At 51.6% G+C, this 24,873-nt stretch overlaps 7 protein-coding genes across 7 annotated transcripts; 4 read left to right on the top strand and 3 right to left on the bottom strand.

The window, feature by feature from the left end:
* The first annotated feature begins 415 nt into the window (after positions 1-415).
* K489DRAFT_384114 (RdRP-domain-containing protein) lies at positions 416-5,458 on the top strand. Its single transcript, XM_033605782.1, has one exon. It carries the CDS (start codon positions 730-732, stop codon positions 5,341-5,343), a length of 4,614 nt encoding a protein of 1,537 aa, XP_033456240.1. The 5' UTR covers positions 416-729; the 3' UTR covers positions 5,344-5,458.
* A 331-nt stretch (positions 5,459-5,789) lies between these two features.
* K489DRAFT_384113 (cytochrome P450) lies at positions 5,790-7,783 on the top strand. The gene has a single exon (XM_033605781.1). The coding sequence runs from the start codon at positions 6,107-6,109 to the stop codon at positions 7,733-7,735; it is 1,629 nt and encodes a 542-aa protein (XP_033456239.1). The 5' UTR covers positions 5,790-6,106; the 3' UTR covers positions 7,736-7,783.
* Positions 7,521-8,214, bottom strand: K489DRAFT_384112 (uncharacterized protein). The gene is made up of 2 exons (XM_033605780.1): positions 7,681-8,214; positions 7,521-7,565 (listed from the first exon to the last, which is right to left on the bottom strand). Exon 1 carries the CDS (start codon positions 7,984-7,986, stop codon positions 7,801-7,803), a length of 186 nt encoding a protein of 61 aa, XP_033456238.1. The 5' UTR covers positions 7,987-8,214; the 3' UTR covers positions 7,521-7,565; positions 7,681-7,800.
* Positions 8,215-10,384: 2,170 nt separating this feature from the next.
* On the top strand, positions 10,385-12,092 carry K489DRAFT_363593 (uncharacterized protein; the record flags this gene model as incomplete). The annotated part of the gene is made up of 4 exons (XM_033602684.1): positions 10,385-10,944; positions 11,051-11,342; positions 11,421-11,759; positions 11,847-12,092. 4 exons carry the CDS (start codon positions 10,385-10,387, stop codon positions 12,090-12,092), a joined length of 1,437 nt encoding a protein of 478 aa, XP_033456237.1.
* An 859-nt stretch (positions 12,093-12,951) lies between these two features.
* K489DRAFT_384109 (OPT superfamily oligopeptide transporter) lies at positions 12,952-16,543 on the bottom strand. The gene is made up of 7 exons (XM_033605779.1): positions 15,762-16,543; positions 15,010-15,699; positions 14,465-14,746; positions 14,137-14,400; positions 13,897-14,074; positions 13,517-13,806; positions 12,952-13,439 (listed from the first exon to the last, which is right to left on the bottom strand). Exons 1-7 carry the CDS (start codon positions 16,140-16,142, stop codon positions 13,083-13,085), a joined length of 2,442 nt encoding a protein of 813 aa, XP_033456236.1. The 5' UTR covers positions 16,143-16,543; the 3' UTR covers positions 12,952-13,082.
* Positions 16,544-17,046: 503 nt separating this feature from the next.
* On the bottom strand, positions 17,047-18,833 carry K489DRAFT_384107 (uncharacterized protein). Its single transcript, XM_033605778.1, has 6 exons — positions 18,518-18,833; positions 18,421-18,453; positions 18,262-18,320; positions 17,975-18,155; positions 17,622-17,854; positions 17,047-17,524 (listed from the first exon to the last, which is right to left on the bottom strand). Exons 1-6 carry the CDS (start codon positions 18,545-18,547, stop codon positions 17,464-17,466), a joined length of 597 nt encoding a protein of 198 aa, XP_033456235.1. The 5' UTR covers positions 18,548-18,833; the 3' UTR covers positions 17,047-17,463.
* A 4,174-nt stretch (positions 18,834-23,007) lies between these two features.
* K489DRAFT_326223 (major facilitator superfamily transporter) lies at positions 23,008-24,704 on the top strand (the record flags this gene model as incomplete). The annotated part of the gene is made up of 3 exons (XM_033601889.1): positions 23,008-24,005; positions 24,080-24,517; positions 24,587-24,704. The coding sequence occupies 3 exons, from the start codon at positions 23,008-23,010 to the stop codon at positions 24,702-24,704; spliced, it is 1,554 nt and encodes a 517-aa protein (XP_033456234.1).
* Positions 24,705-24,873: the final 169 nt, after the last annotated feature.

The following is a 24,873-nucleotide window of genomic DNA, read 5'->3' as shown; positions in this document are numbered from 1 at the left end:
TACGCTTACTGATGACCAAAATCAGGTGCTCAACTTCTAACTTACCTGTCGGCTGCAAGTGTGAAAGGTTCCTGATTGAATACGCCCGGCAGACCTCGGGAGTCAGATGGGTTGTCGTTTTTAATAAGCTGTCGGAGTGCCCCGTCCGATTTAACTGGTGCCTGTACTCGACCCCATATATTCCTTAGACAAGAAAGACACGGCCGGTAATCCTACCATCGCCGTGCTAATATTATCTCGTCGTCGGCGCAAGAGGTCCTGTTGTAGGTACATTAGGTACATGTAAATCTCATTCGATGCCGTTGTGTGCTGAGTCAGCGAACTCCGCCGCCGTGCTAGCGGAATTGTACATTTTGTGCCAGCAGCAAATACGACATGTAACTTTGTGCGACCAAGCTACGCCATCTTTACTATTGCATGTTGTACAACGCGAACTGCATTTATTTTGGCCGTTTCCTTATCTTGTTGTCTTTGATATTGTCTCTCAATATCACTTTTTCACTATCGTTCGATTGTTTATTGGTATTTATCCATTGTCACGAAGTTTTCACGTGTGAAAGTGCTGTTGGCGTTATTTTGTCGCGTGCATGTGAAGAAATCCCCCCTGAAAACACACATCCATGGGCCGTCGCGATACGCTCGTCTTGCACTGTTGAATTATACACAATCCAACGCGTCAATATTTATTGTGATTGTTACAGGCTTAGAAAGTCATCATCGAAATCCACAATGCCAGGGACCGAAAAGGCTCACAACAAGAAGCAGAAGAAAACCAAAAAGAAGCAACAGCAGCAGCAAGTGTCACATGAAATTCCTCTCAAGCGCAAGAAGGATCCAGCTGCTCTTACACAAGCCAATCTACCATCGAAGGAAAGTGCGACACAACACACGCCGTCACCTGCTCTATTCGTTCCTTCCAAAACATGGCTGCGGAAACAGAAATACGGGCTTGGAGCTCACACTCACGTGCGCGGCCAACTCAAGGGACCAACTCATCACACCCACGAACCCGCCTACGTCCTTGAACAACGTCAGCAACAAGAGTATCGTCATCGACAACAACAAGATTACCACTTGCAGCAATTGCGAGAACACTCCGCCGCCATGCCGTTTGTCGTCACGGCCAAGGGCATTCCCACCAGCTGGGGCACCTTGCAAGTGTACAAGCATCTCGAAGGGTACGGCACCATCACGCGCATTGAATGCTCTGACCATCGTGATGTTGTCATGACTGTAAAAGTTTTTTTTGATCAAATGCCGAAAGAAACTGCTTGGCTGAACAAATCAATCGACATCCGTCGCAAACACGACAATCGTGCGTACACAATCCGCTTCACGGTCGACCGCGCTCGACGACCTTACCTTGAAAGGCTCCGAGAAGGAGGTCAGGAGTTCCCTCAGAGGATGACTGTCCCGTTATCGGGAGCTGATTTCGGCATCATGCGAGATCCCCACACGATGGTCACCGGTCACTCCATTGAGACATCGCAGACGTCCTTTATGTTAGACCTCCAACAACAACAGGTCGAAGTCATCTTCCGATTATTCACTGGCGACGGCTGGGACGGGGCACAACTATATAAGCTACGGATCGACTTGTCTGAGTTGAAGCTCGTCCGCGTCGTTGGTGTGGACAGCAAGATATGCTTCGTCATTACCTTGGAATCGCCCCCCATGATGTTCCGCAAGACCACGGATGTCAAAAACACACACGATAGAGGTAGCACGCTGTGGGACGAACGACAAATGTGGTTTCGACAGACCGACGTGGACCTTAACCCGACAAATAGGTCATATCCGATTGGACTTCAAAAACAGAATGCCATCATCGATGTCGGTCGATGGTTGACCTATCGTTTTGTCTTTGACGTCGATAAAGGTGATATGACATTTCGTAACATTATCAATGCCCTGAAGGACAGTGGGGTCACCTTTGTAGACAACCACCATATGACTTTCGAGACCCAAACTAAGATCACCGAAATGTGGAAATGGTTGTCTTCACATCGCGGCAATTCTTACACCGGTCTCTCTGATTTGCACGAGCTAAACGACGAGAATGTCAACTTGTCTTTTCCGGTTCGCTATGCGTTGGAATCTTGCATCAGCCACAACCTTATTCACGAGAGCAACATAACTTCAGAATTCCTGCGATCCTTGGACAGGTTGGATTCAAGCACTGCGGTGGCAATTCTAGAAAAGATCGTCGACGAAAAGAAACGTTACTTTGAACCACAAATGGCATTGCGGACTTCGATTACAAGATGCGAGAAACAGCGACCTGCACATTGTTCCAAAATCCTCGCCGTGACTGTAACGCCGACCACAATCTATCTTAATACACCTGTGCTTGAGACTTCAAATCGGGTGATCCGCAAGTACCAGGAATACGAAAACCACTTCTTGCGGGTTAAATTCACCGAAGAGCGCTATCGCGGTCGATTAATGTCTTACGATGGCCGTGCTATGGACGAGGTATATTCTCGCATCAAACAAGCAATGACGCACGGAATTCAGATTGGTGACCGGCGATACGATTTCCTAGCCTTTGGAAACTCACAGTTCCGTGAACACGGCGCCTACTTCTTTGCTCGCACTGGGAATGGTGCGAACGCTCTCACTGCCGATAAAATACGCAAGTGGATGGGAGAGTTTTCACATATCAATGTGGTCGCCAAATATGCCTCACGGCTTGGTCAATGCTTCTCGACAACTCGTGCGGTTTCTACAAGGCCAGAGATAAAGCACATCGCAGACATTGTGCGGAACAAATACACATTCACCGACGGCGTCGGGAAAATCTCGCCCTTGTTCGCTCAGGTAATCCGCCACTATCATGGACTCAGCGAAGTCCCCTCAGTCGTCCAGTTCCGTCTCGGCGGCTGTAAGGGTGTTCTGACAATTGATCCAACGCTTCGTGGTCGAGAAATCCACCTCCGGCCAAGTCAGCAAAAGTTTTCATCCGCGTTTGCAGGTCTCGAGGTCTGTCGCGTGTCTCGTTTTTCGTCAGCTCATCTCAATGTGCAAATTATCCTCGTTTTGTCTTCGCGGGGAGTGTCGGACGCCGCATTCCTCACCAAGGAGAGTGTCATGTTGAAGGATCTCGATGAGGCTATGATCAATGTCCCCAAGGCCAGGAAGCTGCTCCGCCAGAATGTCGACTTCAATCAGACAAGCTTGCAGTTGGCAAGCATGGTTGATGACGGGTTCATGGCAGCACAAGAGCCCTTCTTCATGTCCTGTCTGACGCTTTGGAGGGCATGGAATCTCAAATATCTCAAGCAGAAGGCAAAGATTTTTATCGAGAAGGGAGCACTGCTTCTGGGTACCGTGGACGAGACTGGCACGCTACGAGGGCACTTCAATAGCGATCCATTCATCGACCTTCGAGATTATTCGAATCATCACTTCTCAGATTCGGAGCAAGAGCGAGACGACCGTATCAACTCGACTCTACCACAGATATTCGTTCAGGTCACTGACCACGTCAATAGACGGATGAAGGTCGTCACAGGGCGCTGTATCCTGCTTCGAAATCCATCACTGCATCCTGGGGACGCTCGAGTAGTCCTTGCGGTTGATGTACCCGCTCTTCATCACATCAAAGACGCTGTAGTGCTGCCACAGACTGGTGACCGGGACCTTGGCAACATGAGCTCTGGCGGCGACCTAGATGGCGACGATTACGTCGTGATTTGGGATCAGGACCTGATACCTCCAGAGATAAATTATCCTGCCATGGACTACACAGCGCCAGATCCCCAGATCAGCTCGGGTCAAGTCACAGTCGACGATCTCACCTCCTTCTTTGTCACGCACATCAAGAACGACAACCTTGGCCCGATCGCCGTCGCGCATCGTTACTTGGCCGATGCTGCGTCCCAGGGCGTCAAGCTCAAATCATGCTTGCGTCTGGCTCAACTACATTCTGAAGCTGTTGATTATGCGAAGACCGGCGTACCTGCGGAGTTCCCGAAAGACCTGCGCCCCACGCGTTGGCCTCACTGGAGCGAACAAAAGCACAAGGCAGCTCATAAAATCTATCAATCGAAAGGCATCATCGGCCAGCTCTACGATGCGGTCACTCTCGATTCGTTTTCCGCTGCTCCATGTTCCCTTCCGTTTGATCAACGTATTCTAGGCTTCGCCAGCGATAAGGTAGTCGTTGCCCTGTTGCCAGCCGCTGTCGAAACCAAGGCCGTTTATGATGAAGCTTTGCGTCGGCTGATGTTTCAATACGGTATAAAGTCCGAGTTCGAAGCTTGGACTTCATTCGTCCTTGAACATTCAAGTGACCATGGTGGAGACTGGAAATTTGCCGAGAGTCTTGGCGAGTCCTTTATGGCGCTGAATCACCACTACCAGGATATCTGCTTCGAAAGAGCCGGGACTAGTCGTGACGGGCGTGACTGGGCACTCTTGAAACCATGGGTCATTGCCATGTACAAGGTGACTGCTGATGAGAGCCAGCGCCGTGACAACACTGGTGATCAACAGGTGCCGCTGATATCGTTTCCGTGGCTCTTTCCGCATGAGCTTGGCGTCATTGCTACAGAAGAACACATATTGCCTGACTCATTCTCTCGAGATTCTTCTGACGACAAAGCAGAAACGCCCACGGCAGATTATTCATCATCGCGAGAAAATTCTGATGACAAAGGAGGTCTGCTGGCTGATCCACTGATCCAAAAGCTTCACGATGACCAAACAGAAACGACAACGGCGGATGACTCATCATCACGAGAGACTCCCGATGACATAGGAGAAACATCATCTAGGAACGGAAATGATTCGAGCCTCACATCAGCCAGCCTCCGACATCCATCATCCGAGGTGGTCTCTCCCGCGCCTCCCGAAGGCGCCACATACGACCAGTTTTATAGTGAGCAGGACCTCATGGACTTTAGCGACGAAGAAAGCATGGCAGGCGATGAGAACCGACCTGGGTCTTCGGGGTTGATATTGACGCCTGCAACCTCGAATTTAAATTTGCCCGAGGGAATACGAACCCCATTGGAAAGTAGCGTAGAAGTCCTGAACGGCGCATTCTTGGATATATCCTTCCATGACCCTACAGAAGCAGCCTATAGAGACGAACTACTCGCCCGCGAAGCAGAGATCCTTCGCTTCTCGGATGATGACGCTAGGAGTCTATCGCATGGTCGCTTCACTCCAGCAAGTTCAGCCCTCGATGACGATTTGACTGAGCGAGAGACTCTCGTCAAAGGCTCCACGATGGATCAAAATAATGCGGGAGAAGACGCGCAGGAGAGCAGCGAACAAGGATTGACTTCCAGTCGTCCTTCACTGCTCGATCAACTTAGTGATTTATTGGCAGATTAGAGTAGCTTCAAGGAACAAGAGCAGAAGCCTTTCTTGGTTATCTTCTCCCTTCTCCTCGTATGCTTTCGCCGTGTCGTGTGTTCTCATAGTTAGAATAAGTAGCATTATCACCCCTGAGATCGCGAAGGAATTACATAGATCGCCAAACAGTAATCGGAAGTCACTCCGATGACTAATCCAAAACGTGTCCGCGCCGCCCAGGCCAGAGTAGAATGTAACATCGTTATTATCGTTCGACCGTCGGAGAGATCGACTTGTCCTGCCTTCAAGGCAAGCGTCACTTATCAATCGTCATCAACTTGGCCGGGAGAAGTGATGCGCGAATCGCCGGCCAAACTTCGGCTTGCTACTACACTACGGCTTTGACCCCATACATAGCGGCTTGCATCGGGACAAGCATATTCGGCTGTCATAATAATATCATCAACCACATCTTTATCCCGTCATTCTAAAATTTGCCCTCAGACAACATGATCACCCGCCTATTGGCAATGCAATCGTTGCCGCAGGATGGATTGCCTCCATGCCCAATGCATTCACTGGCGGTGAAACCGTGCCGGGGTCATCCTTTGGACCGGAGCGGTACACGACTGTTGGGTTCTTGAAGGTCAGCAGATCCTCAATGGGAGTCTGTAGGTCAAGAGCTCTTTCAATATCTTTCAAGGAATATGTAGACTACGTGTAATCATACTTCTCGAATTGACACTTCTTTCTCGGTCTGATTCTTCCCTCTGTCACTCAGCTCAGCAATTCCCTTTTGACCATGGAGCTGTCACTATGGTCATTGATCTACAGCGTCAGCGCTGTGAGCTGCCTCATCCTCATCTCCTACACCATCTACACCATCTTCCTGCACCCGCTCGCCAAATACCCAGGTCCACTCCTCGCTCGCCTCACCGACCTCCACTCAACATACCATGCTGTCCACGGCGACCGCCATCTCGAATTCCAACGCCTCCACTCAATCTACGGTCCTATCGTCCGCTTCGGACCCAACAGCCTCTCCTTCAATAGCAGCGTGGCCCTACGAGATATCTACGGCGTCAAGTCGAATGTTCGCAAAGCGCGCTTCTATGAGGCTTTCTGGGCGAACAAACATGCGGCCAGCACGCATAGCGTTATTGATAAGCAGATGCACGCGCGCAAGCGCCGGGTGTTGAGTCAGGCCTTCTCCGATGCGGCGATTCGGGCTGCGGAGAAGTATATCCTGGTGCATGTGAGGGAGTTTTGTGAGAATCTTGGAGGTGGTGAGACGAAGCATCTGCGTGACGGTCGCGGAGTGATTGTCCAAGGTGATGGCACTGCTACTTTCCGGCAGCCGGTGAATTTTGCCGATCAGGCCAACTACTTGACCTTTGATACTCTGGGCGATCTCTGCTTTGGAAAGTCCTTCAATATGCTTCTACGTCCGGATAATCGTTTCGCGATCGATCTCATCGGCAATGCGGCCCGTCGCCATCTCATCTGCGGCACATACCTACCTCTGCATGAGTATCACCTTGACAAATGGCTCTTCCGGCAGATCGCAGCTGGACGCGAGCGTTACATGCAATATTCTCGCCTGCAGGCCGCTGAGCGGATGTCATTGTCATCTTCCACGGCAGGGGACAAAGGATCAAAGGAGGAGCGCAAGGACTTCTTCTACCATCTGACTCACGCCATCGATCCCAACACCGGCGAGCGAGGCTTTCCTTCACCCACCGAGCTCTGGGCTGAAAGCAACCTCCTGATCATTGCGGGTTCGGATACGACATCTACAGCTCTGGCGGCGACAGTGCATTACCTTCTCCACTCACCCCGAGCAATGGAGAAACTGACTCAAGAGGTCTTTGAGGTATTCCCTCTCTCAGACGAGTTGTCAGGGGGCGTTGAAAGAATCACGGGGCAATCCGCCTCTTCGATCAAGCTACCATACCTCCGAGCCTGTCTTGACGAAGCAATGCGACTCTCTCCCTCTGTGCCGGGTCTCTTGCCCCGGGAAGTCATGCCCGGGGGTGCGACCATTGATGGAGTTGATATCCCAGCAGGGACGATCGTAGGCGTTCCACATTACACCCTGCATCGGAATGCGAGATATTATGAGCGCGTGGATGAGTATTGGCCGGAGCGATGGCTAGTGGGCGCGACAATTGCTGGTGGAGTCGTGACGCGGGAGGCAGTAGATAAAGCGGTGGGAGCGTTCTGTCCCTTTAGCATTGGAGCCCGAGGCTGCATCGGTAAAGGTACGTCTGATATCGCGTCTAATACTCCCCGGTCTGCGACGGAAAAGAATTTCGAAGATGATCAATCGCCAAATTCAGTGTCGTTGTTGACTGATCGACTAATCACACATCGCAGGTCTGGCCTACACACAACTCACCATCGCCCTGGCCCGTATTATCTACCTGTATGAGATGCGACTCGCAGAGGACAAGCCAATGACGGGATTCACTGTTGAGTATCAGCTCAAGGACACATTCACGAGCGCAAAGGACGGGCCAATGGTGCGCTTCCGGCCGAGGTCGAGAGTCTCGGCTTCATCATGAGGCCATTTGAAAGGCTGAGATCAGGATGTGGTGTGAAAAGCTTGTTGAGCGGAGAAATAACCGCTAGGGACATTGACAATGTTCTATCGATCGGAACAAAAGCGGAAATGTGTGTCATGGTGCTTGTCAAGATGGGTCTCCTGACTCTCTCATGTATTGTCTAGAAAATATCTTCACGAACTCGCTCGGCCGACAGAGCGGATATGCTTATCACGAAAGCCACTTTTTGTGCGAAATTGTCCTGGCGGGTGGTGTGATGGTTTCGTGAGCTAAATCTGCGCGAGAAGAATAATCCTTCCAGTCGTGACTGGTCGAGCACTAGAGTCCGGCAAATGGGGGTGAACTGTGATGACTCATCAGAAACGAGACTTCTGGGATTAGTCATGGGGTCATGTCGCCCGGCGGGAAATTGCAGGTGGCTTGATACCTTCTGAAATCTGCGAGCATGTCGTCCTTTACAACAGAGGCCCTTGAAAGAACCTCCTGAGCGCCTTGTGTTGTGGAGGGATTGGTGAATCGGCGTGTTTCGCCGACATGGTGCAGGTACATGCAGATGTACACCTGGGCAGATACGATGCTAAGAGTACGTACAGGACCTAGATATGTACCGAGTTACTTGTGCCGTTGGCGCGGCCGCAGTCGTCTCTAATAATAAAAGCGAACGGTGCGAAGTTGGAATGCTCAGACCGAGAGACAGGTCGAGCACCGGGATATAGATCCCCCTCTCTCTGTGTTCGCCTATCATATTCCTTCCCGTGGCGTTTGCGATGGTGCCACTGTCGCATACATCTTAAGCGAGCTCATACATATCTCGGTTAAGCAACTACCCTGTCGTGTCGTCTCACTCCCCTACTCAAATCTGCAAACATCCTCACGACACGAGGGGAGAGAGTGACAACGCGCGACGGAGGGAGGAATACGAGAAGACGATGGGAAAACTGGGCAGAGTTTCCAGGGCAGACTACTACTGATGGCGTTGGCGTGTTTGACTCGACCATATCGTGATTAGCGTGGCGGTTATGCGCCCGAATTAGCGGCCACACACGAGAAAGCTGAACCAAGCAAAGGGAAAAACGTGCCTTTCGCCGCTGGCCTGCGCCCACGCCAGAAAAGAAGCAAAGGGCGAGATTTTAAGCCTCTCAACCACACACGTCCACGCACCTACCACCACTTCACACAGCATCACCTCATCACTTTTCATCATTCTCTCTCATCGTCGCTGCGAGAGATCCAATTGCACCATTGGTCAGATTGCGCACATGCCTGGCTGGCCTCTGGTCTTATCTCTCCTGTCCTTTCCTGTCCTGTCTCGTCCTTGTTTCTGGCGATCCTCACTCATCTCACACACACACATCGCTTTCATTGGAATGGAAGCTATTCCCACGCGTCGTGGGTGTGATGATCCTTTGCAATATCATGATCACCACCAGCAGCAGCAGCAGCAGCAGCAGCAATCGTGGTAACCGGTCGTATTCACCCACCAATACCTGCCGCTTACGCCACTACTGATGCGAGGCTGCTGGCAACTCAAAACAATTAGGCTTTTCCCTAGGACTGTGCAGCCCAGTCGGAATTCACTATCGGTCGTTTGCGGCGCGGTTTGATGGTTTCATGAGCAATTTGATCGGTTTTTAGACGCTTGCGCCTTCGACATCACCACCCCGGTCATATCTCTCTCAACACAACCGCTGCTGCTCCTGCTCCTGCTTTATCCCATGTAACGGCGAGGTTTATAAAATAAAAAAAGTTTTGCGGAAAAAAACGGGAGGAAGAGCACCCACTCTCGTTCGTTTGAAGAGTCTCTGGTGTACTCGGTCTCCCATTCGCGACCTCACATCCCGCGCTGGCTCAGTGTACGTACTGAACAGTATAGCAGCACAAAAAGCTTGTCGCATGCTGGTGCTCCGATACGTCGCTCAGCCCATGGGAATTCCGATGCGGCGGTGCTAGACGGCAGTGTCACGAAACTTGCATTAGGTGTGTTTCCAACAGAGAGGTAGGTCATTGGGCTGGTGGTCTGGCATTCGATTCTCCCATGCCGCATTCCATCACCCACCCACACACACCACCACATCATCGCCGTCGCCCTCTCACTTTTTTATCCTCGTCGACCCTGTTCACGCCAACGCCGCAACAGTAGCGGCGGCAGTGGTATTAAGGAGATCGACTGGGCGATATTAGGATGATGTTACGGTCATCAGCACCGATTCATTATCGTAAGGAAGGTAGGAGAGTCCGATATTGATTGTTACACCTCTCGCTTGCATCCACACAAGCTTTCTCTTTCGTTGTCTCTTCTTCTTACATCTCTCGTGTGCAACATCGCGTCGCTTTCTCCCGATTGAACGATGGAACGTGACTAGCATCGATCTGTGCGACTACTGCGCCAACACCACCACGAGTCCTCGAAGACACAACATCAGGAACTCAACCCTCTTCACTGTTCCTTTCGTCTCTCTTTCTGTTTAATCGTGAAACTATCCGTCGCGATGCTACTTCACTGCGGCAATCGCCGTATGCTCCCAATCATCTTGGGAATCACTCTCGGAACCATCCTCATCCTCATCACGATCCGTCCGCAATATCTCCACACCACCACATCATACGTCCAACATCTCGCCTCCTCCGGCCGAACGCGCGACCACTCGTCGCCCTCGCATTCAACGAAAACACAACAAGAGGTTCCTCTTCAACCAGAACAACCGTCAGCGCATCATCAGCAGCAAGAACATACCGCGAACACGACGTCCGTCACCTCAGCTGACAAAGTCAACAACACCGAACGCTTCCATCTCGTCAAATCCCTCTCCGGTCCGGATGGCGCCTACGTCGACATCGATTTCCGCGGCCGCAAAGGTTACAATCCTAGCATCATCCCGCATCCAATGCTCACGGACAAGTGGATCGCCGTCGCCATGCAACACCAATTCTGGAGCGAGGATATTCATTCGGGTTTCAAGGCGCAGATGGTTTGCCTGGCTTCGTGGAAAGATGGTCGTATTGTCTGTGATGATCCGCCAACCTCGTTTTCAACTCGTCCAACTATGAGTGGAAATTGTGATGTTCCAGACTGTGAGTCAATCTTCCCTTTACTTATCACTTGGTCGATTCGTACAGCTCCAATCTTTTTGCTAACCTGATACCCTTTTGACAGTCCCCATGGTGGGTATGGTAGCTCTGAGCGTCGGAGCTCACGATCCGAGAGTCTTCTTTGGACCCGAGAACCCCTACATCGTCTATGGCAGTTTGAGCAACTACGATAACACTGTTTGCCTCGGTCAATGGATTCAGGATTTCCGTGTGCTTGTGGAATGGGGTCCATTCATCGGCCCATGGATCGACTTCGGCATCTCTCAGGAACTCGCTCGTCCGCCGCCCACCAGTCCTATCGAGAAGAATTACTTCGTCTTCTGGGATTCGCAGAACGTCATGTATACCCATTATGATCTGGCACACCAGCGATCGTTCGCGCGCGTCCTGAATGCCCAAGGTGAGGTCGGATTGGATCTGGGCAATGTCTCGCAGTTGAACAATGAGACACTGGCGCGGCAGAATAACCTCACTTCGACCGACGTCGAACTCTACACCAAATCCGCAGACTCGGACGCGAAATGCTGGAAGCACTGGATGGAATCCGCACCGTTGCTCGCAGGGGCGCATATCCACCAGGCGACAAACAGTCTCAGTGTGACACTCTGCTCGCCGAAAGAGGACGGCGAAGAGAACTGCAAAGTCTCCGATGAGAATACCTTCCTGATGCACATCTTCCAAGCCAAGACGATCGATCCCAAGGTGAACCACGGAGAGCAGACCTATGACCCATATGTTGTTCTCATGAAGCGTTCCGCACCTTTCGGAATCCACGCGGTTTCGAGATTGCCTCTACGCTTCGTCGAGCCGACCAAAGAAGAGCAGGAGAAGCGAAGACTCGCCAACGAGAAGCTATATCCTCTTCACTCGCGCCAGCAGCGCCGCGAGACCACCCACCAGGAGCAGAGGAATTCCACCTCGCAACGCCTGCGGCGCGACGACGGCTCTGACGCGCAGCGAGAGGAATCCCGCGAATTACTCTACGTCACCTCGATGAACTGGAAGGAGAAGGATAAATACTACCACGGCTTCATCGACGATGTCATCTTCATCGGATTCGGCCGCAGCGATCGGGAGAACAGCATGGTGGATGTCACGCCGCGGGAGCTCATCGGAGAATTGTTGATGTGCTGAGCCAAGCAGGATCCGAGATCGCCCAGGTCGGTCTCGCTCAAAACAATTTCTCATCTTTTGGAGACGTGATCACCTCGCTCGTCATTTGGGAGGAAAATGAGATCCTGTCCGATGAGGTCAAAGGCATCGCGTCTATCCGAAATCTTACGCTCATTGAGAGCGCCACTTCCTCGCCGGGGTCACACCACGGAGAGACGACCCGCAAGACTCGAAATCGGTCTGCAAGCATGGCCGACGATGGTCAAAACCTGCAAATGCCCGGCTGGCTCATCAGTCTCTCGATCGACCTCTGCCGACACATCAGTGAAGACTCGGCTGAGAGTCCGGGAACGTATCCTTGGACTTCTCCGGATACGCAGTACGCAGTAGAGTCCCAAACGCAGCTGGACCACCGTCCGCGAACGATGCGTTTTTCACTCTCGGTGGCAGCAGACACGGCATTCTTCCTGAAGAGCCGCAAAATCGATCTGGCTTCGATGTTGTCTGGACATCGCTGGGATGGCGTCTATGGCCTAGTCGCGCCATTCCCGCAAGCAGCAGCTGTTGCTGTGGTGGCAGATGCAGAGTGTGATGCGCCCAGCCGAAAAGGGAAGGGCAATTCGTGCTTTCTCTTGGAGGAGGTGAACTCGAGACGTCTTGCCAGGAAACGATTTGGTCTTCCTGTGCAGGTTTCCGAGAGCGGACATAGATCGTCCGCTCGAGTTGCGAAGGAAAAAGGAATTTGTAATCCTTGCATTTTATATTCTTTTTCTGATTCTGGAAGCGGGAGTTTTGGGCCTGCTGTACAGCATTTTCCCAAGCGGATACGGATAGAAAAGGGGGCCTCCAAATTATCATAATGTATAGGAAGGGAGAAATCGACGATCACTGCTATCAAGCCTTCGAATTTCTTCGGGCAATTTCCAAAACATGTTCTTCAGTATTTGTATACTCCGCACCGTCCAAGTGGACCCACCGTCCCTCCCTCACCAAAGACAAAAAGAAGACCTCCTACTCCGGCACAGGACATAAATCATAGTTCCCCACCGCGCCATAGTTCCCCCACCACGTCGGAAACGGCACACTCGGCCCACCCGCGCCGAACACCGCGAACGAAAGGATGAACAACGCCGTCAACGCCGCGCCGTCCCAGGCCGCCGTGACCAAGTATGAGTAGTCCTTGAAGATCCGCGGCTTCTTGTTGCGGAGGAAGGACTGTACGAAGAAGCCTGCGATCACGGAAGAGAGGAGGATGCAGGTCTGGCTGGCGTTGTAGGGGATGTAGCCGGCGAATTGCAGGAAGGTGGGGATGTTGATTTCGGAAAGGGAGAGGGATTTGGTGCGGGACAGGCGGAGGCGGGGGTAGAACTGTGAGGGCTCTCGTTAGTGGGTGGTTTCAAATCAGTTGAGGGGGGCGAAGGTGGTATTGAATAGCTGTGGCTTACCTTGGAGATCACCCAGTGAATGAATACGAGGCCGCCGCCGACTAGGAGACCAAAAGGAACCATTTGATATGGTTTGCCGATCTGGTAGAGGTAGCGGGCCAATGCCCAGGCGGTGGCGTTGGTATTGAAGGCTTGAATGTTGGCACCGCTCCAAGAGCTGTTGCCGTTGGTATCTCGGAGGAGCTCCGCGTTGGCGGTGATGATGGAGACCATAACGGCGTAATTGATGAAACCTCCGAAGATGGTGCCCCATACTTGGGTGAGGAACATGGTGCGCGGAGGGATCTTGACTGCAGAGATTGGAGCGTGAACGTGTCAGCATATATATACGGAACCGAGTGTGCGATAGGAGGGAGAGCATCCGGAACGGGAAGGCTTACGATACTCGCCCATCTTAAGATCGGCACTCAGGTTGATGCAATTGCTGACCACTGTGTGTGACCAAGCAGAAAAGTACATGTTTCCTATTGGTCGTTCAGGAACGAGGAGTCCTGCCATCATTTTGGAAAGATTGTTCGTAGCAATGCCGTTTCCAAATCGAGAGTAGAGGATGGAGCTCTGTGTCGAGTCAGCGAAGATTTCGTGCAAGGTCGGGCGGAACGGCAGTGAGAGATACTCACAAAAGGCGCAATTATCGATCCCAGAATCAACGCTACAACGTATGCCCAGGGCGTCAAGGTGATGTTCTCTTTGAGGACGACGACGAGCCCCAACACGAAGCTGAGCACCAGCACAAGAGCATACCACCACTGTGGAACCTCCTTGTACTTGCGTGACATGTATTCGTGATGACGATCATCATAGCGACCCTTTCGAGCGCTGCGGAAGGCGTCCAGGATGTCCTTGCCCCAGAAGAGGAAGCAATGAACGATCAAGGCGCCAATCTGACAATGAAGATTAGCGAAATGATGGATGCGACAACATGTTACTACTTCTGGTCGTGCTTACAGCAGCATTGGCCATGAACAGGGACCAGGTGAAAGTTCCAGAGAGAGCAGGCAGACCATATTTGGCCAATGCCTCATGATCAAGGATTCCATTAACAAATACTTTCGCGCTCGGATATCGTCCACCCGCTTGTGTGCGGAGCTGTGTGGACATGAATGGCTGCGATTGAGCATTCCAGATGTTACCATAGTAGATGATGAGCATTGCTGCCATGCATACTACAAGACCGACAGCTTGGTGCCATTGGAATTTAAGCGGGAGTGAAGTTTGAAAGGACGTAATCTGCAAGTAAGTCAGCGCCGCGAAATACGATATGGTTGGGATCTGAAGGTATACGGCATGATGATCGTTAAGTTGTGAGATTGCGAGGTTGCGAGAAGGAGGTGTTAGATGTGAGGTGGGATGTGTGATGTTGCTGGTCGCGAATCGGCGAGGTGAACAACCATTGCTTGCTATCAAAAGGAAAGAAGACAGCGATGCGATCGGAGATCGATTCTCACACGCGGCAGGAATATCACATTTCAACGAAAGTAAGGGGGCCTCACATATTGCCAATCAAAGGTCAATGAAAACATGCCGAGCCCTTCGTTGTTCGTTGCACCACCGAAAAGCATCGTCAAAGTCTTCGCAGTGGCGCCTTGCGCATTCATGGAAGCCAGGCACGGAACGGAGACCGAGTTGAGCCATGGCCAGATGTACGCCGGGAGGAACTCGTAGCAGAACATGCTACCGAACGCATACCAGAAATAGCGCATCGGCTTGGAATCCTTTACATCTTGCCAATGGAGGCCCTGGAGCGCCTTGACCGTAGGCAGATTGGACCAGTAGACAGCTTCGATATGCCATACTGTTATCGGACGGAACAGACCGCAGAGCCCGTATCCGAACATGCCGATGGATATGACGCTGAGGATCACGGTGGCTGGTCTCAGAGGCAGATCGTAAAACAGGGATTGTGCGGCAAACGCTTGACTCGCGGAGATGGCATTGGATGCCGAGTTTGCCGTGATTGCACAAATCGCATGCTCCTTAAGACCCCATGGACCTGGATTGATCAAGCGGAGGAATCTCAACCAAGTCCGTGCGGAAGAGGAAGCATTGTCGAAACGACCCTGTTGTCTGAGCTTTGCTTCGTAATGGTCAGCGCGTGGCAGTAGACGAGCCCAGGCATTGCCGGCAAAGTAAGCAATCAGCACGATGAATGTCCCTTGCAAGCTAATCATAGTTGGTTTGTACTGGACAAGTCAGCAATTGTTCCTCCATATAAGTGATGTTGTTCACTACAGGGAGAACTTACAAAATAGATTTGACTCATGACCGCCTGGAAGGCAGCTAAACACGTAGCCAGAAAGATCCCGCGAAAGGACAATGCTGGATCGCCGTCATCGCGCATGGGTAGCAAGTATTTCGTCGCATCGGCGGCTGTGACAATGATGCGCCCAGAAGAATCCTCTTCGTCGGGCTCGCCGCTGCTGCCATTGCTCAGGTCCGTCTTTACAGACGTTATGCCAGCCGTCTTGAGGTCGACATCTTCGCCAATGCTGTTGGCGTTGATGGTTGTCTCGAGTTGCTTGATGTCCTTTTCGTTCAGGGCAACATGGCCAGTCGGAGCCACTATGCCTTTGTTCTCGACAGTACTCGTTCCCAAGCCGACAAAATCATCCGAGATGGGTGCCATATTGTAAACGCCAAGCTTTGCAGTCAGAACAAGCTCTTGTGGCGACAGACGAAGGACACACACTAGCCTTATGGGAAGGGATCTTGGGAGTGCGGCAGGTGAGACATGGGTATATATCAATACATGGAGCTATCATTTGATGCAGCGTATCCAATTGCGCCACTGTCTACTCGCGCTACTGTAAAATGGTGACATGATCCTCCTTCGGCTCAACTCGCCGATGAAGACCGACGCGATGATCGATGTAGAAGGTGCTGTTTATGCGTCAAAGAATGGGATGGTTGTGATCTTCCGGCGTTGTAGGACGATGTAGTGGAGATAGGTGAGGTGCTGCGGGTGCGATTAGCCCACTATCAGATAAGGCTTCGGACGTCACACCCTCCGAGGACTCGATTTTGAGCACATCATCCGGAGCAATAGACAAATCCGTGGGATGCAGGGTGGCCTGAAACATTCCAGAAAGGAAGCATCATTGGTCGTTTGCGACGGGACGATGTCGATCGCGGTAGCGTCGGTCTTTGTACTGTACTTCGACTGCGCTTGCACCATATCTTGTCCCGTTGTCTGCACGCGATGTAACCGTGCCGCGCGGACACAATGCGATATCCACCAGCAGGGAGTGAAAAGAAAATTGCTCATGATTCATTTCGCGTCATCCGTGGCGGTATTGCGTCTGTTCAGAATATGATGTTTTGCTTAATATCCGTGTCTCATTGCCAAAGATTGTTGCTACGAAGAACCTGTCGCGTCTGAATGCAGGTGGCTAGTGCTTCATCGGACGGTTCATGGATGGTAGACATCGATTACATTCACTATGTGCGGAACGCAAGTCCGATGCAAAACAATTTACAAGGACAAATTCTCTTCATTGCCCTTTACCGTTTTGGTGCCATTTTCAAAATTATCAAAATACATGGATGCTGCGCCAATGCATGTCATGAGATATTTTTTGACAACGACGAGAAGATCGGACGCCCATTGGATAGGTTCACATGCGCTTCTTGTTGACGGATCACCTGAATACCGAAGCGCTGAGTAACGTTGATAAATTTGAATCATGCAGAGTCCGTATACCGCGAGCCGACGCACTTTGGTCTCAACGATGCAGCGAACGTGAGACGTTTGGTCTTCAACATTTGCACGAGCAAGAACCATAACGCCGTGTGTAACGTTCAGATATGAAGCACTACAAGGCTGGAAAGAACACGAACTTGACCAGAGCATCACCAAAGCGGTGATCAAAGAGACATGGGAACAGATTTATTAGCAGCGGAATGGAGTATAAATTGCTCGAAAGAAGAAAAAGAGAAGGAAGAGAAAATCATAGGATCCTGCAACGGGACTTCTTCGTTCGTGCCACCGGTCTGGGGCTGATGACGGCTCTGCATGGAGGCAAAAGGCTTGTTAGCAATGCAAAACACTGAGCGTACAACAATCTGGGCCCGACATTTATAAGATCAGTGGGAGGGTTGGACGTACTTGATAGCTTCATCGAATACACTCTTCAGATTTCGCTGTGTCAAGGCCGAGCACTCCAGGTACTTGACAGCCTTGATGTCCTTAGCAACCTGCACAGCTTGCTCGTACTGAATTGGCGCCATCTTGCGTTGTCGGAGCTGCTCGCGAACCTCTGGGTCATCGCGCAGATCGAGCTTGGTGCCTACAAGGATGATTGGAACGCCGGGTGCGTGATGCTCAATTTCAGGGTACCACTGTTGTAGACGATGTGTGTTAGAGATGCAAGCCGCCGCTGGGGTGATTGCCTCGTGCAATGCTGAGGACTCCCACAGGCCAATTTGACGCTGTGATGAAACGGAAAGTGATTTACTGACCTTCGCTTTGACGTTGTCAAATGACGCAGGGCTGACAATGGAAAAGCATATCAGGAAGACATCGGTCTGTGGGTAAGAGAGAGGTCGAAGTCGATCGTAGTCTTCCTGTCCAGCAGTATCCCAAAGACCCAGACTTATCGGCTTGTTGTCAACCATGACACTGGCGGAGTAATTATCGAAACTGTTATCCAGAATTTTGTCTCAGCCTTCCTATCGGACTCAAGTTTGTGTATTTCCCAGTTCTCGCCTCTTTTCCTGAATAGTGATATCGGGCCGGGAGAGCTTACACCGTGGGAATATATTCGCCCGGAAACGCATTGGTTGTGTATGAGATCAGGAGACATGTCTGTGTCAGGCCAACATCAGCTCTTTCTGCTCTCTTGCTTTAAATATGGCGCAGCGCATTCCTGCGCATTGCGTCGGGTATCGGGTTATTGGCGTCTTACCTTGCCGACAGCACCGTCACCAGTCACCACGCACTATTGGAGAAACCTTTGTCAGTCCACCGATTCCCCTGCTGTAATTCAAGCTTGGAACACCCACTTTCAGCGACGTCGTTGCAGGGGCGGCCATGTTTATTATGTCGTAAGAAGTATTCTAGGTGCAATTTGTCCTGAATATGCGCTTCGCAGGTCGTAATGGGAATGAACTGATGTGTTGGAACCGTTAAACTCGAGTCGACGACCGGTTGGTGATTGTCCTAAGCCCAACAATATGTCCTGTCTTGGTTTCTGATCACAGCTCTTTCTTCAAGGTGTTGGTTGTTTCACAGGTCGACGCGATGACGCTTCTGCAGCAAACAGTGGCAACGAACAGCAAATAACCAGTAATGTCGCTACCAGGGACTGATCCGTGGTCGCGCCCGGCGGGATAGACAAGATGGCGGAGTGCGATTGGGAGACAATCAGGAAGTCTGAGCGGGCCGTTGCGCGCGCGCCTCGAGTTGATTGGCTGATAGGACATATCATCAGGGCTGCATACAGTTATTCTTGTTGTGCCAGCGAGCGAGAATTATTTCCGTTGACTTGGCTTCAGCGTTTATATTCGAGCCTACAACTATGCTCAAGTGCCCAGCGAGTGCAAGTGACGATGTCGTACCTCTGTCTAAGCTATGCGCGCAAGTTATGGAGCACATGCGCGATGCAGGATTGCGCTCCCAAACGCAGACAGATTGATTCCCTAAAACTGGGCGTGCCCCGTGCAGCCGCTTGTGGCCCAAGCTTCTTTCCAGTCATCACTGACACGAGGAAGCGCCCCAACAAAGAATACCGTCTATCAGGAGGCGTGGGCCAATAATCTGCAGAGCAATCCCGGTATCTGTGTCCCTCTGATTGCACTTCACCGGCGGCGGCGTTTTGGTACGAATAGAACTGCTCAGCAAACAGGTTCGTGATTTGGGCCGTGTGATAATAATTGTAGAGTACTTGTGGTTATATGGTCATAAGAACCAAGACTGCCAGGAGTCTGGTTTGTGATTGCAACGCCTTCGCGGACCAACCAAAACGTGTCTCCTCCAGGCTAACCCTGACGCCGTTGTGACTGAGCACCACCGTATCACGCTCGTCATTGGAAGTGGTGAACACACAGCTGCACTTTATGGAGATGCCACGAGATCTTGCCAGAGATTCACGTCCCGTGCAGTCGGGATGTCGCGAAGTGATGGTAGAGAGATCGAGCTCGACGAATTCGCTACACCTACCATCTACAGCGAAGAGAATGTCTATATTCTGGGGTCAAGCCGCAAACAACAAGCCTACCTGGCCAGAGCTCATCCGAATTGCATTTGTGTCAAGCATGGCAATGGCATGGTGTCGAAGTGAAGGACTCGGGCTTTATCTGACACAGATCTTGGAGGGGCCGCAACAACAGTCTACCTTGGTATAAACGGACTCCTCAGTGCGTGTCCAGCCTTGAGCAAGGCTAGCAGGAGGCTGAATGGTCACGATTGCGTGCCTCCGCATACTGTATAACGTTTAACTCTACATTGAATGTTTCCAGAGATTGAATGTGACAAGTAGCATATTAGTCATCGGTGAGATAAAGCACGAGTTCACCTAGGTACTAAGTAGTCATCGCAATGCCCTGCAGCCCTGGAGGTGATTCCTTATATTTGAGCGGCCAATGATCAACGAAGGCATATTGCGAGTGATACATGTAATCAGTCACGACTCCTTAATGAGGGAAAGCTCTGATTGCGACTTACTCGCAGGATCGCTATCTCTGAGCATCAAGCTGCAATACCCAGGTATGTAATATGGTAAGTAGTAAATTTTCTTTTGGTCTGATCCTGACCCGGTCCAAGGGAGGTACCAAGTGAGACAACTTCGCAAATACACTACTTTCGTAGCGGCTCGTTTGATCAGCACCTTCTCGCCATACGATTGCGAGCCATGACAGTAAAGATCTGCTCAACACAGTGCGATTGTCCCTGTCGTTAGCACCGAATGCATGTTGCCAGGTAGTCCGCAATGAGACTTGCAGATCCTTGCAGATGTAGTACTGTGGTTGTACCAGAACTTGGCCATCATTAGTAGTATGCAAGCGTGTTGAACACTCCGGCGGCGAATTCTTCAGCTCTGGCGTGTGTGAAATACCTGAGATGGTAATCCCACTTGTTCAGGTGCGACCATGGTACTGAGCACAGTTCCAGTAACCTCGTCCGCATGCCGAGATGGGTTCGCCTCATTGCCCTTGCTTCACTGGAGTTCTCATCACCGGGACCGATACATAAATTCTTGTGCGATGCTCGACAGGGCACATATGGCAATATAAGTGTAGACAGTGTTGAGTGATTACGTACCTCGCATATATGTGCAGCCAGGATTTCATGATTATGTGGTTTTATGCTCTCCCGCACCGAGGTCCAGAAGTGCCGTCGACCTTTCCCAGATAGGTAGGTGCAGCGGCCACCCTTCTCGCTTAACGTTTGTTTCGACGGACGAACAAACAGGATGGCGTGGATGGTTATTCACGTGTACAGTCTGATGATCAACGATCGACAACAGTACACCACTGGGCCCAGTCGGGAGGCGACGTCTGCACACCATTGTGGTTGTTCTGGAAGGTGCACGAGCTGCCCGTGACATCGGAAAGCCTGAGTCCACGTCGTAAAAAGGCACAAACATCCTTCTATGCGAGAGCGACTATCGATCACGGTCGCCGGTCGCAGAGCTGTCCTTGATCGTGCCCACCAACAATGCAACCAGCTTCGAGCATATGCATGAACAGCATATTGCAACAATGGTCAAGCATCTATTGTCACGGGACATGCGTGTCTTGCTCAACTATCACTGGTCATACTGTATTGCATCTCGGAGTGTCAAATGCTTCTGCAAACCCTCTGTCCAATGCCAAGGAGTTGTCGTCGCTTATTATTTACTGAAGCTGTCGCGTGAACCAGAGCCAAGTCTGCTCTAAGACCTGTCGATCGAGACTCACTGTGGCGGCCGAAGCGACCAGCCACCCATCGTCAGTGACAGTATCTCCCCGGGGCACTTGCCATTCATCATTGCCCACTTGATTCTGTTTCAATCATTATAGTGCTGACTGCATGGATGCAGAATCGCGGGGGGAAATCGCCTAAAGTGCTACCGAGCGGAGATTCCCGCTCCCGTTCTGAACGTCTTCCCTTCGAGAAACACAACGAGATTCAAGCGATGTTGATGCTCATCCATGAAAACTCTATCATCCATCAGAGCCCTGGAGGATCAATCGCCATCCGGCAGACCATCTGGTCTCCATTGCGTCCTCAGCAATGTTGATACGACTTGTATCAGCTCGCACGCCAACCCAGTGACAAGGATCTATTCGAGTCCCCGCTCGCAGGAGGTGGCGTACCACTACTGCGAATCTTTGTGTCAAGTGCTGCTTGGTTTGCTTGGCAATTCCGCCGCTCCTCACAAGCGTCATCGGATTGCCGTTTTGAAGCACGTTGCTCGTTATTGCTTCCACGCGATGTGTCTATGGGTTTGTACCGTTACTAACGTTTGACGCCGTGTTGGTATTCGAAACACGAATGGAGTGGATCTGCGTCTGATCATTAAGACAATAGACAGGACACGCGTCAGGCTTCGCATGTCGCTGGAAAGTGCAGGCAGGCTGGAACAATGATATTGCACGCGATATCAAGCTCTCACAAGAAATTCTTGGTATCTCGGCCAGATCCTGCTGTTCCCGCTGACTCGCCTTGAGAGTAACTGTCTCGCTGCTCCACGGCAATTCCTGCATGTCGAGGCCTCACGTTGCGGTTCACTCTGGTGGCAACTCGAATTCTTCGAAACGTGAGTGCCTCTCGAAGTGATCACTTTCGAAATCGGTTCCGCAATAGAATTCCTTCTTGCCCTTCCTTTGGTGGCGATGGCTTACATTCCCTGACAACAGGTCAGTACCTAAATGTCAATATTCGTTGCATAAGTCTAGCCTTATTCTGGGCTGTATCCGAGTCCGAAGAGCCAATGTCGAAATGTCTCCATGCCACAAAGGGTATCGGGGCGGGCTAGCGCGTTGGAGATTATCCCGAGGTGACCATCCTGTAGTTCACCCCAGTTTCTAGTTCTGTGGGGACGACGATCCGTGTGCGGGGACAGCCAAGTATTTGCGAGATGCGCCATTGGTCAACGATTGAGATCAGGTACTGTTGTGAACGGCATGGCATTGACGGTGCAAAGTCGTTCACATGGCGCGCTGAGATAGGCATTAGTGATTTGGTATATATCTCCTTCCATCCCCCCTTGCTGACGCTCTCCTTCGACCTGCCAGTGTGAAAAGCTGGGAACCTCTCCGTCGCTGCCTCCTCTCAATCTATCCACCATCTTCACACAACTCCTCCAATCACCATGGCGCCAGTCGATCTGGCCGAGAAGGCCTCTGTCGCTACCGGCGTGCACACCTTGGAGCTGGACGAAAAGGACGTCACCCAGATCAACGTGACCCCCAAGAAGAGCAGCTCTCTGAACAGCGATGAAGAGTCCCGCCTCAAACATGTCGACACCTTCGGAACTCAGCCGAGCACTACCACAACGAACGTGCCTCTGATGCAGAACGAGCTCTATCGCGATGGCGAGCTGATTCTGATGCCCGCCCCAACACAAGATCCCCGCGACCCTCTCAATTTGACTACCAGGCGCAAGATCGTTGGCTTGACCTGCCTCTGCCTGTTCGGTGCGCTGGCCGCTGCCGCAGAGTTGATCCTCGGTGCCTTGTTGCCCGTCTTCGCCCTAGACTATGCAGGGCTCGACCCCAAGATCCTCAAGCCATTGTCCGAAGCTGGTGGTCTACCGGTGGGTAGTGACCCTTTGAAGTTCTTGGCTGAACTTCCTAATGCACCTCCAATCTGGAAGGTGTACCTGCTCGCCTCGTTGCCTGTCCTCGTCATCGGTCTCGCCAATCTGATTCTGATTCCCATGGCCATTGCAATCGGTCGCCGACCCGTCGTTCTCGTCACTGGCGTTATCGCTGTCGCCGGTGCAATTTGGGCCGGATTCAGCACTTCTCTCGAGATGCACATCGCTGCGCGTTGCGTCCAGGCAGTCGGTGCCGGCACCGTCGAGAGTCTGATCCCATTCATCATTCAGGATATGGTACACGTGCACCAGCGCAATACCTGGATCTCCGGTGTGTTCGCTCTGCAAGGTATTCTGATTATTGCCTTGGGTGCGGCTGCACCTTTCTGGGTCTACTACATCAGTTGGCGCTCTGTCTACTTCATCACTGCCGGCTCCGCCGTCCTCTTCCTGATCGGTACATTCTTCTTCATGCCCGAAACCCGCTGGGCCCGCACTCGCAGCGAAATGAACGGCATCCCACGAGACGAGAGCAAATTCACCGTGGCGCCGCGCACATTCAAATACGACATCCAATTCATCACTGGCGCGTCGCAATGGAATAAGTGCTACACCGCTCTCCTCGACACCCTCTACACATTCTTCTACCCTCAGATCTTCTTCATCACCATGTTAAACAGCGCCATGATTGCCTGCGCCTTTGCTGCTGGCTACACTGCATCCCCTGCGCTTCTGACAAAGCCATGGTCGTAAGTTCACCCGTTTCATACTCATGACTCATCAGAAGAGGCATGGATCATCTGCTGACACATCTCAATCCCAGGTGGCATTTCTTCTCGCTCGGTCTCTGCCTGGTCCCCATCATCTTCGCCTCCATCGCCGTTGCTTTCGTTACCGGAAACATGGCCGACTGGATCGCCAACAAGGTCGCTCAGAAGCGCGGCAGGCGTGTCCCGGAGAATCAGCTCCTCAACCTCATCTTTCCCACGGTCTGCGCGCTGGTCGGCTCCATCATTTTCGGCGTTGCTGGTCAGAACCAGACACAATACCACTGGGCCGTCTTCCTCCTGGGTCTTGGGCTAATGGCCTTCGGCTTCCTCGGTGCTAACACCATCGGTGCGGTCTACGTCTTGGAGGTCTACCCTCACCTTGCGGGACCCTCGCTTGTCAACATTGCCTCATTCCGTTGCTTGATCGCCTTCATCCTCAGTTTCCAGGTTTCTGAGTGGGTTGCCAATCTTGGCTACCTGAACTCCTTTGTGTGAGTCCTCTCCATTTTTCTCCCGCGGAAACTTTTCGTCCATTTTGTGCTGATATTGACTTTTCACAGAATCTACACTGGAATCATGAGCGTCTTCGCTCTGCTGATCCCTGTGGTGTACTACTACGGTCCGGCGTGGCGCGAGAGATGGCCTGCTGCACGATTGGGCGACAACCGCGACCTATAGTTGGGGGTCAAATATTCATGAATGAACGAAATTTCTGTTGCTGTGAAGATTGTTGGTCTCGTCCTGATCATGTGACCTTGCTTTGACCTATCATAAATGTGCCAAGCATCCAGACACGAGAATACTGGCAGGGCTACGGAACGTAATTGCAAATATGCCCATGTGAGTA

This window comes from Dissoconium aciculare (assembly GCF_010015565.1).
Source record: "Dissoconium aciculare CBS 342.82 unplaced genomic scaffold K489scaffold_14, whole genome shotgun sequence".
NCBI lineage: Eukaryota > Fungi > Ascomycota > Dothideomycetes > Mycosphaerellales > Dissoconiaceae > Dissoconium > Dissoconium aciculare.
This window is presented reverse-complemented; position numbering and strand designations above follow the sequence as displayed.